Here is a 12,981-nt window from a genome sequence, read left to right on the forward strand (position 1 = left end):
ACTTCCTTAAAACAATTATAGTCAGACAAAAGACACCAGCACCCTCGCCATGCCTGAGAATGGATCTGTACCTTAATTCCATCAGCTTTCTGCCAAGGGCTGGAAGGTTTGTTTCGTACTCAGTCTCCCTTCCTCACTCTGCTGTTTCGAGCTGACACTCTCCTTCCTCTCATATCTTCCAGACAGCCACTCCATGTGGGCATCAGTGAGTAGTATGAGCAGCGAGGAAATGGAGCCTGATTATACCAGCATCGAACAGCTCTTCTGTTTCCCAACCACAAAGCCCAAGGAGAAGGAGGCAGCCCCAGTCAAGAAGGAGCCCAAAGAGGTAGCCTGTCTAGGGACGTTGGCTCAAGATGTATGACTTGGGGAGGGGCAGCTCCCATTTGGGAAGCACTTCAGAGTTTACAGAGTGCTTTCTTTTCAGTACCCCTGTAGATAGAGCAAGGTTATTATTCCCATTTTACAGATGAGAAAACTGGGGCTCAGAATAGGGAAGGGACTTTGCCTGGGATCATCCCAGTGCTTTTTCTACTTCCTCTCATGTGACCCCCCCTTTGGGGTTGCACTTTGTTTTCTTTTCCCAGATTACGTTTCTAGATGCCAAGAAAAGTCTCAATCTGAACATTTTTCTGAAGCAGTTCAAATGGTAAGTGTTGGAGTCAGAAGGGCAGAACAAATTTTGTCACCAAAATCACCCATGTCTTCTAATAAAATGCTACCATTAGCCTGCAATTTCCTTTTCTTTTGAAGAACTTTGTGTCTCCCAGAAATGCCTATTTAAAACACAATTCTGGAGCATGAGTCACTCCTACAGAATCCCTTATGAATTTTGGCTTTGTGATAGAAGAGACTCCTTTTCAGGTACAGGTCTGTCTGTAGCCAGTGGGGAAGAACCTAGCAGATAAAGTGGTGGGAGGAAGAATAAGATGAGGGAAAGAGAGAGGAACAAGAGAAAATGAATGAGAATTTGAAGGATCCAAAAGGCAAATTCCTGGAGGGAGATAGGAGGATAGGTGATTCAGTGGATAGAACACTAGAGCTGAGTTCAATCCAGCCTCAGATACTTACTAGCTGTGTGATCCTGGGCAAGTCACTTAACCTATAACTGCCTCGGTTTCTTCAACTGTAAAATGAGGAGCATTGGATTGAACCAACTCTAAGGTCCTTTCCGACTCTGAATCTATGCTCCTATGAGCCTTTGATTTCTTTCTTAGAGACTAGATCTAAGGAAAAGAAAATGGAGAGTGTCACTGATGAGTTTTGAGGAAGGGAGTAGGGAAGAAGAAAGGGCTCACAGTAGAAGGCCTCAGTTTTTTTCAGTTAAATACAAAGAACATCTTTTGAGAGGAAAGAGACACAGTTTTGGAATTTCCTCTAGCAGCATTCAATGTTTTTTAAATTTAATTTATTTTTTCCAATGAACAAAAAACCTTTTCTGTCCCCATTCCCTCCCCACTTAAAAAAGTGAAAAGCAAAATCCTTGTAACAAATATATGGTCAAACAAAACAAATTACCACTTTGTCCACATCCCCACAAAATATATGTCTCAATCTATTCCCAGAGTTCCTCTCTCTTTTAGGATCTGGGTAGCATGTTTCATCATGGGTCCTCTGGAATCTGATTGGTTGTTGTAGAGATTTGAGTTCTTAAGACCTTCAAAGTCTTGTTATTCTATAAATTGTCCTTCTGGTTCTACTCACTTCATTCTGTATCAACCATATAAGGATTCCCAAGTTTCTCTGAAATCATTCCCTTCATCATTTCTTAAAGCACAATTATATGTGGCATAATTTATTAAGCCATTCCCTAATTGATAGGAATCTCCTTAGTTACCATTTCTTTGCCACACACACTCACAGACACACACACAGACAACACACAGACACACACACAGAGACACACACACAGACATTCTGCTATAAAAATCTGTGTACCTGTAGTTTTTTTTTTCCCTCTTTCTTTGATCTCTTCAGGGTATAGACCTAATTGGGCTATAGCCACATCAAAGGGTATGTGAAGTTTAGTAAATTTGGGAGCACAATTCCAGATTACCTTCCAGAACATTAGCATGTAGTGATATGACAATGGAAGCAGTAGGAGCAATGGTACAGGAACTTACGTGATAGACAAGGTTTGAGGGGAAATAGGACAAGGGGGGATGGGATTCAAGGGGAAAGGATAATCTGTGGTTGAACTAGTCACCTCTAGGCCCAGATGCATTCTGAGGTCTCCTCCAACTTTGAGGCTATGACTGTCTCTCTGTAACTGTGAGATATTCTCTTCCTGTGATTACTTTCTTAGTGGTCAGGCCTGTAAGGGGACAGTCCTGGCTTTGTTGAGTGGACTGTTGAGCTCACACCTAACTGCCCTTTCTATAGCTCCAATGAGGAGATCACAGACATGATCCGAAGAGGGGACAGGACCAGGTTTGATGTGGAAGTTCTGAAGCAGCTCCTCAAACTGCTCCCCGAGAAGCATGAAGTAAGTTGTGCTCGGGGAAAGGATTCTTGACTTTATCTTTTTAATAAGAAGATGCTCAGCAACATTATCAAACTCCCTATGTGCCCAAGTTCAATGCTTGTCCATACAATCAGAACAATTGAGAAAGAAGAGATTCTAGCCAAGACCTGAGGCTACATGGTCTGGAGGAGACAAAGAAGGGGCCTGCCCTCAAGGCACTTACAATCTAAGAGGAAAATGAGATACACATACACACAGGGATCTGATATTAAATTAAAAGGGGGTAAAATGTGATCTAGAACCAGGGTGTGCTATTTAGCCAGAGGAGCTGTTGGAGTCAGAGGGGGCTGGGGAGGGATCAGGGACAACACACAGGTCTTAAAGTACAGGGATGCTGCGGGGAGGCAGAGGAAGCAGTAATTTGGGCTACCAGGGCCTGGGTCTTCCTAGGGTGAGAAGCCCTCATCTCTTTGTGGTTTCTGTCCTTACCAGATAGAAAATCTGAAATCATTCCAAGAGGAGAAAGCCAAATTAGCCAGTGCTGACCAGTTCTATCTCCTTCTCCTCAATGTTCCCAGGTAAGTGCTTCAAGGTGCTAAGCCATGCTCCTTCCTTCTGTAGGTTTGTCCTTCTAATAACACAGTAGCACCGAACCTCGTGGGTCTTGACTCCTCAGAATGAGGGAGATTTAGAATGGGGATCAACCAGCATTTATTAAGCACACATTCTGTGTCAGGGGTGCCAGGAACAGAAAGATATAAAGACAAGAATCCTTGCCTTCAGACAGGCTACATTCCAAAAATACATATACAATGTATATGTGGTGGGTCCCAAATAACTTCAGAGATGTCCTGGTGGGTGTGTGGATATGATCACCAAAGGCCTTCCCATAGGAGGGTGGCATTCACTGGGAGCTTAGAAGAGAGCTAGTGATTCTAAGAGTCAGTATTGAGGAGGGCATACATTCCAGACAAGCAAAGATGGGATGTTGTATGCTGGGACCTGGGAATAAGAGAATTCCATTTGGCTGCTACATAAACAATGTGTGGAAAGAGAGTAACATGTAATAAGCCTAGAAAAATGGGCTGGAGTCAGATGGTGAAGGGCTTTAAATGATAAACAGAGGAGTCTGTATTTGATTCTAGGGGTAACTTGACATGACCAGAGCTATGCTTTAAGAATATATCACTTTGGCAGCTGTATGAAGGATGGATTGGAGAGAGGAGAGACTCAAGGCAGGAAGAACAATGAGGAGACTAGCCCTGAACTTGGGTGGTGGCTGGATGAGTGTATGTATGAGAGAAATGTTAAAAATAAACAAGGTTCAGCAAGCCAAATAAGCTTGGGCTTTGGTTGGCCTTAGGACTTGCTGACCCCATGGTCAGCTTCCTGGAGTATCATTTCCTTCTCCCAGAGCTGGTCCAGAGAATCTTAGCTACAGCCTTCCACTGCTTTCTCGACATTCCTTGATCCCTCATCAAAAGGCCTAACCCATTGATCTTCCTGGTCCCTGAGTCAACTTGGTCCTGTTAGCTCTGAAATTAGTAGCATCCAAGTTCTAATTACCTGCATGAGAAGTGAGGGAGGGCAAAGAGTCAAGGTTGACTGAGGTTTTGAAACCTGCCTGACCAATGTGCCCTCCACAAAAAGAGGAAAGTGAGGAAAGTGAGGAAGGCAGGTTGAGGAGGAGAGATTACAATGAGGTCTCTGTAGTATATATTACCTTTAAAGTGCCTACAACCTATCTAGTAGGTTTTGTCTTCTAGGCAGTTATACAACTGGGAGTCATCTTCATAGAGATAGTAAATAACCTTTGAGAACTGAAGAAATCCCTTAGAGAGAGTATACAGAGAAAGAAGAGAAGAGGGTCCAGGACAGGAGCCTTGAAGGACACCCACAGTTCCAAGGTGGAACATAGATGATGATCCTTCAGAGGAGACAGAAAGAACAGCCAAAGAGGTGGGAGAACCCAGAAAGAAGTGGCATGAAAACCCAGAGAGGTTCATGACCCTGGTCAAGAAGACATTAATTATAACTTTAATCATGGTCTTCTGTGCATGGTAAACTTATTTAAGAAAAAGCAGTGTGAAAATCCAAATTTACAAAGCAGATAAAGAAAGGAATGGGATTTACCACAGGCTTAAAATAACACCTCTCTAATAATGTTTAAAATTCGATTTGTTTAAAAAAATATTTTGTACTCTTCTTTCCAAGAACATTGTTATTATATCAAGTTAGAGCTGCTTCTAAAGTCCCTTATAACTCCAGATCTATAGTCCTAAGACTTGTATAGGTTTAGCCATCAGGCATTGATGCTGAGGGACTCTGGACTTTCCCATCCTCCCCTGCTTCACAGTGTGTTGTACAGCACCCTAGACAGAAAGGCAGGTAGAAGAATCTGGATTTTAGTTCCTTTGCTCCTTTGCTCTGGGACTTTGACTAAGATACCCTTCCTTTTTGAATCTCCACTGCTCCCTCCATAATGGTCTGTAATGGCCCTTCCAACTCTGACATCCTAAGTTCTTTGTTATCAAGTCTCTTCCAGCTCTGACATTCTAAGATTCTATGATTATGAGCAGCACATCTAGTTATTAACAAATTGATCAAAGCCAAACGAGCTTGGGCCTTGATTGGCCTTAGGACTTGCTGACCCCATGGTCAGCTTCCTGGAGTACCATTTCCTCCTCTCAGAGCTGGTCCAGAGGACCTTAGCTATAGCCTTCCACTACTCTCTCAGCCTTCCTTGGTGCCTTATCAAACGGTCCAACCTCTTTGTCTTCCTGGTCCCCGAGCCATCTTGGTCTTGTAAGCTCTGAAATTAGTAGCATCCAAGTTCTAATTACCTTGCCCTTTCACATACTGCTGCCACCTTTGGGTGCTTCTTCCTAGCCCCTGCTTCTCCTCCCTCCTCAATTCCACATATTCTAGACATCACAAGCACCTTTTCTAGAGCTAGTTCACAAAGGGCAAAATAATATGCAAATTCAGAAATAACACAACAGGGGAAGGTGGTTGTGGATATACAAGAAAATTCCCTAGCCTGAAACTAAATGGCATTATGATTTCTAGCCTGATTGTTAAATAAAGTTTTCTAGACCAGTTCAGATTCTCCCATCTGTTCCCTTCATGGTCCCAGACTACAGTGGTCCCTAGCTAAATATGAAATTCATCCAAAGAGCTCATTGGTCCATTCTCCTAATCCTGGCCTTACTCTTAGCCAATCTGAATGTCTTCTAATGATACTGAAGGAGCTATGGGAAAGAATAAGTGAGTACTTCAAAATACTTTAGTTCATCTTCCTCCTGTCAAAAAAGTACAAAGCATGTAGAAAAATGCTGGAAATCTGCTTGATACATAGTAAGTATCAAGACACAGCCTTGGTAGGGGGTGAGTATATCTCGAGGGGAAAGGGGAAACAGGAAAAGAAATTATTTGGTAGTGATAGTCTCACTATCTTAAAATATTCAAAAGCCCATGATTTGGAAAAGGGGCTAGATTTGTTTTTCTTGGTCCCAGAGGGCCACACCCAAAGCAATAGAAAGGGGAGAAGGGAGGGAAAGAGTTGTAGAAAGTATGATTTGGGCTCAATGTAAAGAAAAACTTTCTAAGTGTCACAAAGTGGAACAATCTGTTTTGGAAAATAGTGAGCTCTCTGTCACTAGAGGGCTTCAAGAGGAGACAATAACTACATATTGGGGAAGTTGTGGTGGTTCTTCAAGTATCCATTGGACGACCTCACTTCTCGGGTCTTTTACAGTTCTGAGATTCTGGGGCTCCAGTGGAGCTGAGCCCATTATGGGAAACCAAGTACCTATTTCCATATTTATTCCATATATTCCACAAATATCATATATTCCATATATACTATTACTTATATTTCCATATAGAACCTATGACCTATTTCCCCACTAATTCCCCATTTTAGCTACCAGCTGCGGATTGAGTGCATGCTGCTCTATGAAGAGACAGTCATCATGCTGGACATGATCCGACCCAAAGCTGAGGTCATCCGTAGGGCCTGTGAGAGTAAGTGGAGCCACAGGGGCCTATGAGGGTGGGATTCACGGGTGGACCCCAAAACTGTATGGATGCAGGCTCAAAAGCTAACACTTCAGTCTGAAAAATGGAAACAGAGAGAGGACACAAGTAAAACCTATCAGGCCATAGATCAAGAAATTTAATATAGTTGTGGTTAGTGAAAATTCAGAAGCTGAAACTGGAGTCTCTCCCCCATTGTCCTTCTCCCTTAGGACCATAGATTTAGAACTGAAAGGAACTTCAAAGGCCTTCTAGTCCAACCCTCTCATTTTACAGATGAGGGAACTGAGGCCCAGGGAGATTAAGAGATTTGCCCAAGGTTAGAGTGTCAAGGGTTTAAAATAAGTATTTTGAGGGCAAATGAGAGAACATGACATCCCATTTCACACACAGGCCCATCCCAGAAGGAGATAGGAACTAGCACATTAACCTCTCAATGATAGAGTTTGGGCTTTCTTTTTTTCTCTCTTTATTTTTCTTTTTTTTTTGATACAGTTGTGAAAAAAACACTGGTTTTGGATTCACGAGACCTCTGTTCAATTCTTTTTTTTTTTTAAAGCAATTGGGGTTAAGTAACTTGCTCAAGGTTACACAGCCAGTTATTTCTGGGTGTGGTGGTAAGTTTCTGAGCCTGGATTTGATCCCAGGTTATCCCAACACTGGGGCCGGTGCTCTTACTCACTGTACCATCTGGCCGCCCCTAAGCAATTGGGGTTAAGTAACTTGCTCAAGGTTACATGGCCAGGTGTTTCTGGGTGGGTGCTAAGTGTCTGAGCCCGGATTATCTCTGTTCAATTCTTACCAAAGAAGGGAAGAAAGAAAGAAAGGATGGAGGGAAGGACAGAAAGATTGATTTCCTATCTGCTTCTTGTTCTTCAGTTGCTTAGTTATTTCCCACTCTCCATTACCCCATGGACTTTTGTCCATGTTTTCTTGACAAAAATATTGGAGTGGCTTGCCATTTCCTTCTCCAACGTATCCCCATTTTATGGATGAGGAACTCAGACAAAATCTTCAGTGGATTGTGGCAAACAGCTTAAATTACTTCCCCAGGGTCACATAGTAGGGGCTGTTTTTAAACTCAGTTCTTCCTGATTCCAGGTCTGCTACTCCCCACCACAACCCTGGTCATGTCACTCGTGACAGGGCACTCATGCCCCCTGACCCTGAGTTTCTGATATCTATAAAATGAATTGATCTGGAAATCCCTCCCAACTCTATGTTTTATGACTTTATGAACTGTTTCATGAAGGACTATCAGCTAGTTCTAGAAGGGTTTAGTTAAATTTCTGATGACAGATCAGTAAGAGGCCATTAAAGGCTATTGGTTATGTTTGGGAACATCCCTGAACCATGAGGACAACTATACCATCCCCCAACCCATCCTTCAGAGCCCCTGGCAGAGATCCTGGGCAGACCTTTGATGGCTTTTTTGGGCACCCGGAAACCAGATGTGTTCACAAAACTGACTCATTAAAAACACCCCTTGCTCCACAGGTCTCCTCACCAGTCAGCGTTTGCCAGTTTTCTGCCAAATGATTCTCAAAATTGGAAACTTCCTTAACTATGTAAGTGGCCCACCAGCCCACTGCAGACCACAGGGACTGTCCTGCCTCCTCCCTGCCTATGGGAGCCCTAGTAATGGTTTTCCTGATCTCTTCCAGGGGAGCCATACAGGAGATGCTGATGGCTTTAAGATCAGTACCCTGCTCAAACTCACAGAAACCAAGGCCAACCAGAGCCGTGTGACCCTACTACATCACATCCTGGAGGTAGGGATCCTGGAGGCCTTTGCCAAACATTCCCTCATAGGAGCTTAGTTCTCCACATTCACAACTGCTACCTGATAAAAAGGTTATTTGTTTTTTTAATCAGACTTGTGATTTCATTGGTGTAGAGAGCTCCTGAGAGGGGACTAACTCCTCAGTCAAAGTATATTGGCACTTTCTGTGGTCTTAGAGAGTTGTCTAGAATGCTGAGAAGTTAAGTGACTTGCCCAAGGTCACACAACCAGTATGTGTCAGAGGCAGAGCTTGACTCCAGTTCTCCAGACTTCAAGGACAGATCTCTGTTCTCAGGGTCACACTGTCTTCCTACAGAAGCTGAAGCTAAAGGGCATGAAGTCTCCACTGTGAGGCTTCTCCATTGCCTTTGCTGTCTTCCTGCCAGAGTGTCCTATGTTCCCAGCTTCTGCAAACTCACTTCCCAACATCATAGCATGTCAGAGGTGGAGGAGACCTTACAGGATGGGGGACCAGGACAGGCTAATGTGCACAGTGACAGAGACAGTCGCAATAAGGGATGGTTTTGCTTTTCTTTCCCCACAATGTCACAAGGAGAGTTTCATCTAAAGTGGGGCTGGTAAATAACTGTGATGCAAAGACAAAAAGCATCAATAAAATGTTTGGGTTTATTTCAAGATCCCCGTTTTAGAGATGCCCAGACTTGTCCTCAGTGAGTCAGTGGCTTGGCACTTAACCAGTTCTGACCTTGAGAAAGGCTCTCCTCCCCTTGGGGCCTGCTTCCCCTTTTGTACAGCAAGGAGGTTGGACTAAGCAGTCCTCAGTGTTTGTCCCTTCCAGCTCTAACATTCACGAGTAGTCACCAGGGGCCCAGCTGATTGTGCTAGATGTTACATAAAGAATGTCCTCTGGATTCCATGACACCAGTCTCTGCTCTTCCTGGAGCTCAAAAGTAAATTAAGCTGAGCTGCCTGTACCCAAGAAAGATCAGGTAGACAGACTAGCCACAGTTAACAGACATCCAGGTGGACCCTCTCCACAAACAGGCTAAGGGGAGGTGCCTCGGAGGGACAGGGGGCTGGGGCTATTGTGAGAAAAATGGTGCAAGACACTGTTGCTGAAAATAAAATTTTTCTACAAATGAGTGGATATCTGGTTCACGCTAGGGGTGAAGAGCTGTGAGAGGTGGCTCATGTCCAGGTCAGACAGGCTCAAGGAATATAGCTACTTTCTAATGGTCAGTCTAGTGGGGTCTCAGAGAGGGGCTGGGGTCTGGAGGCATTAAGGGAAAGGAGGCTTTGGCTGAAATTCGATTCAAAAATATTAAGTGCCTATTATATGTAGACCACTGTATTGGGTTCTGGGAAAGATTTTTGCTGTAGAGAAGACACTGTCCTCACCTTCATTAATTCTGAAATGTCCCTGTTCTTTTCCAGGAAGTGGAGAAAAATTACCCTGATCTCCTGCAGCTCCCCAGTGACCTAGAGCCCATCTCCCGGGCAGCGGGGTAAGAAACTTCCCTGGCCATTGCTATGGCTCCCATGCTCAAGAGGAGGAGAGCACGGCTATGGCTGGGCCACTTGGCATCAGTCAAAAGAGAAGCATTTTTGGTCATCTACAATCATAAATAAATGAATTCCCTATTAGACCTTAAGAAATGACTTTAATGGAACTAGAGTCCCTCACATCTGGGAGAACGTGCAACGTTAGAAAGATCCTTATGGTGGGGGTCAGGAGACCTAGGTTCTAATCCTGGCTCTGCCAGTAACCAACTGTATGACTTTGACTGGGCAAGTCCCTTATTTTGGAGGGCCTAAGTTTTCTCCTCTAGAAAATTGCGTGAGTTAGACTAAACGTCCTACTAAGCTCATCTCCAGCTGACATTCAGTGATTCTAAGAGTGTCATTTTCTTCTTTCATATACACATTATTACCTTTGATTCTCAAAATGGGCCCATTTTCCCATCTATACAATTGACAGTGAGGGGGAGATTATGGTGTAATTAATGATCTCTAGCTATTACATTTTATCACTGCTGTCTCTGGTTCATTTTACATTTCAATTACATTTCATTTACATTTCAATTTACATTCAATCACATTTCTTCTTCTGTAATATGGGGGGAAAGCAGATGTCAAGAGAGAGGAAATAGGTCTTTCCAGTTTTTATACCAGTGATGTCTGACCTGTGGTCTCACAATGAGGTCCTTCTTCTTCTCCACTTCCTTCACTAACTCTCAGGATCAATATTGATATCATTCACTCGGAAGCCAGCACCAACCTGAAGCAATTGCTAGAGATGGAGAAGAAGGTATCTTCAGGGATTCCTGAGGTTCAGGAACAATATGCAAAACCCCTCCAGGCAAGTGACCACCAGTTGAAGCTTCACAATGAATGGGGGGAGTGGGTATAAATTCTTGGGTGCTGGACACAGTCCAAATGAGGCATAAGCCAGTATGTGTTGTATTGGGAGAGCAGCTTTTGGAGAGGAACAGAGATGGATGGAAACTAGGAAGGGAGGAGGTGGGAAGACAGATAAACACAAAGATAGATAGAGAGAAAGACAGTAACATAAAAAGGAAAGGGAAAGTCTGGTGCCCTGGGTGCTAAGACACTCAAGCGATTTGGCAAGTCTTTCCTGAACTCTACCCACCAATGCTTCATTCTCCCTGCTCAGCCCCACTGTTGGGGAAATAGCAGAGGAAGCAGACCTGGGCCCTGTTTAAGGGAACTCAGTGTCGGAGGGACAAAGGTAACAGATCTGGGCTTGCCCTGAATAGAGCCGAGGTCCCCAAAAGTGAAACTGAGAAGGCTGAAAATGAAGAAGAACCGGACCATTAGTGAGTTGCTCCTAGCAGTGGGCTAAGGGCCAGTGAGTTCTCTTTCCCAGCCCCAGTTCTCTGGCCTTTCCAAACCTTGGTGACTTTTGTTCTGTGTCATTAGCAAGTAGGGAATGGGCTTTAACATCAGCTGCTATCCGAAGGGAGGGCTCTTTTGAACTTACAATGAATTTGTTCTTAGCAACAGCTCCTTGGATAAGCATCAGTGACTACATCTGGGTCCTTTCTCTGCTTGATCCCAGAGGAAAGAACCAGGCACTAGATAGAAGTTGTAGGAAGACAGAAATCACAGAGAGATCCCGTTAGGCAGAATTTCCTTTACATTCAAAGCTATCCAGAAGCTAGAAAGTCTTGGGAATTCATGGGCAGCTTTCTATCATGGGAGGCGTTCCAGCTGAATTGTTGGGGATACCATTAAGAAGATTCATGTGCTGACTAGGAGAGAATGCTAGATGCCTTCTGAGATCTTGTCTGAACTGAAAATTCTGCCCACTGGTATACTGATAAATGTTTAACAACTTGTTCTCCAAAGGGAAAAAAAGTGCACACAAGACACAATTTTAAGTTTAATCTGCATTAGTAGCATTTTGTCTATCACTTTATTAAATATATAGACAATCAACAAAATAATAAATCGACCCTTATTTGTAGAATTCACCAATTTCCAAGATATAAATGCTCACTCTGGAAATTTAATAATCACCTCTCTCTGGTTGGTTCAGGCTAGCTCCAATACACCTATGTGATCATAAGTTAGAGAAAGGCCAGTTTCAGCCCCTGTGCAAAAAAAAACTTTCCCTAGTACTGAAAACAGTCCCAAGGTCGGATGGAGTTGATCTCCCAGCAGAGGTTCTGTGATACGTGTGTGGGGTGTCTGAGGGGTCCTCAGACAGAGCTGGACAGTGAATAAATGACTCTCCCCAGGATAGCATCTCAGCCTCCAAGGAGTTAGAGGAAGAGTTTAAGGTCATTGAAAGGAAGAAGGTGGAGCTGGCTGACTACCTCTGTGAGGATGCCCACAAGCTCTCCCTGGAGGATACCTTCAGCACTATGAAGACGTTTCGAGAGCTTTTCATCAGAGCCCTGAAGGTGAGTATTCTGTGAGCAAGGGAAAACTTTAATTCAGTGCTATAAATACAAATTCAAATTGCATAGATATCCATTAGGTACTTTCTAGATACAAAGAACATTTACTGGGCACTTTTGAGCCCCTCCATTTCCAATAAAGATAGATAAATAGAACAAGCATTGATTGTGCACTGACTTAGGACAGCTATGTGGCACAGTGGATAGAGTGCCGGGTCTCAAGTCAGGAACACTCATCTTCTTGAGTCCAAATTTGGCTTTAGACACTTACTAGCTGTGTGACCCTGGGAAAGTCACTTTACCCTGTTTACCTCAGTTTCCTCATTTATAAAATGAGCTGGAGAAAAAAAATAGCAAACCATCCCAGTATCTTTAACAAGAAAACCCCAAATGGGGTCAAGAAGAGTCATATACAACTCAATACCAATGTGTTAGGCACTGTGCTAAGTACCGGGGATTCACAAACAAGTAAGTGAGAAATTCCACAGTCATGATCCCTGACATCTACAGACTATTTGTAACTTCCTCAAGCCCTTTTGCATCTCTTATATCATTTCAGCTTCATAACATCCCAAAGATTCTTTTTTTTTTTTTTTTGCAGAGGAGAAGGCAGGGCAATTGGGGTTAAGTGACTTGCCCAAGATCACACAGCTAGTTAAGTGTCAAGTGTCTGAGGCCAAATTTGAACTCAGGTCCTTTTGACTCCAGGACCAGTGCTCTATTCACTGCGCCACCTCGCTGCCCCCACCCCAAAATTCTAAAAACCGTGGCAGCAGCTGAAGACACTGAGCACACAAAGGAATAGCTACTTG

General features: G+C 43.6%; 1 protein-coding gene across 7 annotated transcripts in view; it reads left to right on the forward strand.

Annotated features, from left to right (window-relative positions):
• Positions 1-12,981, forward strand: part of INF2 (inverted formin 2) — an 89,221-nt gene that overhangs the window by 66,188 nt on the left and 10,052 nt on the right. For all 7 annotated transcript variants that reach the window (XM_069103828.1, XM_069103827.1, XM_069103821.1 and 4 more), the window contains 10 exons: positions 183-328; positions 588-649; positions 2,383-2,485; positions 2,957-3,042; positions 6,390-6,490; positions 8,000-8,070; positions 8,167-8,274; positions 9,681-9,751; positions 10,485-10,605; positions 12,008-12,172. In XM_069103828.1, coding sequence (XP_068959929.1) covers positions 183-328; positions 588-649; positions 2,383-2,485; positions 2,957-3,042; positions 6,390-6,490; positions 8,000-8,070; positions 8,167-8,274; positions 9,681-9,751; positions 10,485-10,605; positions 12,008-12,172 — 1,034 coding nt within the window. The remainder of the gene's footprint in view (positions 1-182; positions 329-587; positions 650-2,382; positions 2,486-2,956; positions 3,043-6,389; positions 6,491-7,999; positions 8,071-8,166; positions 8,275-9,680; positions 9,752-10,484; positions 10,606-12,007; positions 12,173-12,981) is intronic.

Source organism: Petaurus breviceps, unplaced genomic scaffold (genome assembly GCF_028583685.1).
Source record: "Petaurus breviceps papuanus isolate PSGF00001 unplaced genomic scaffold, PetGlider_PUasm1.0 64, whole genome shotgun sequence".
Classification (NCBI taxonomy): Eukaryota; Metazoa; Chordata; class Mammalia; order Diprotodontia; family Petauridae; genus Petaurus; species Petaurus breviceps.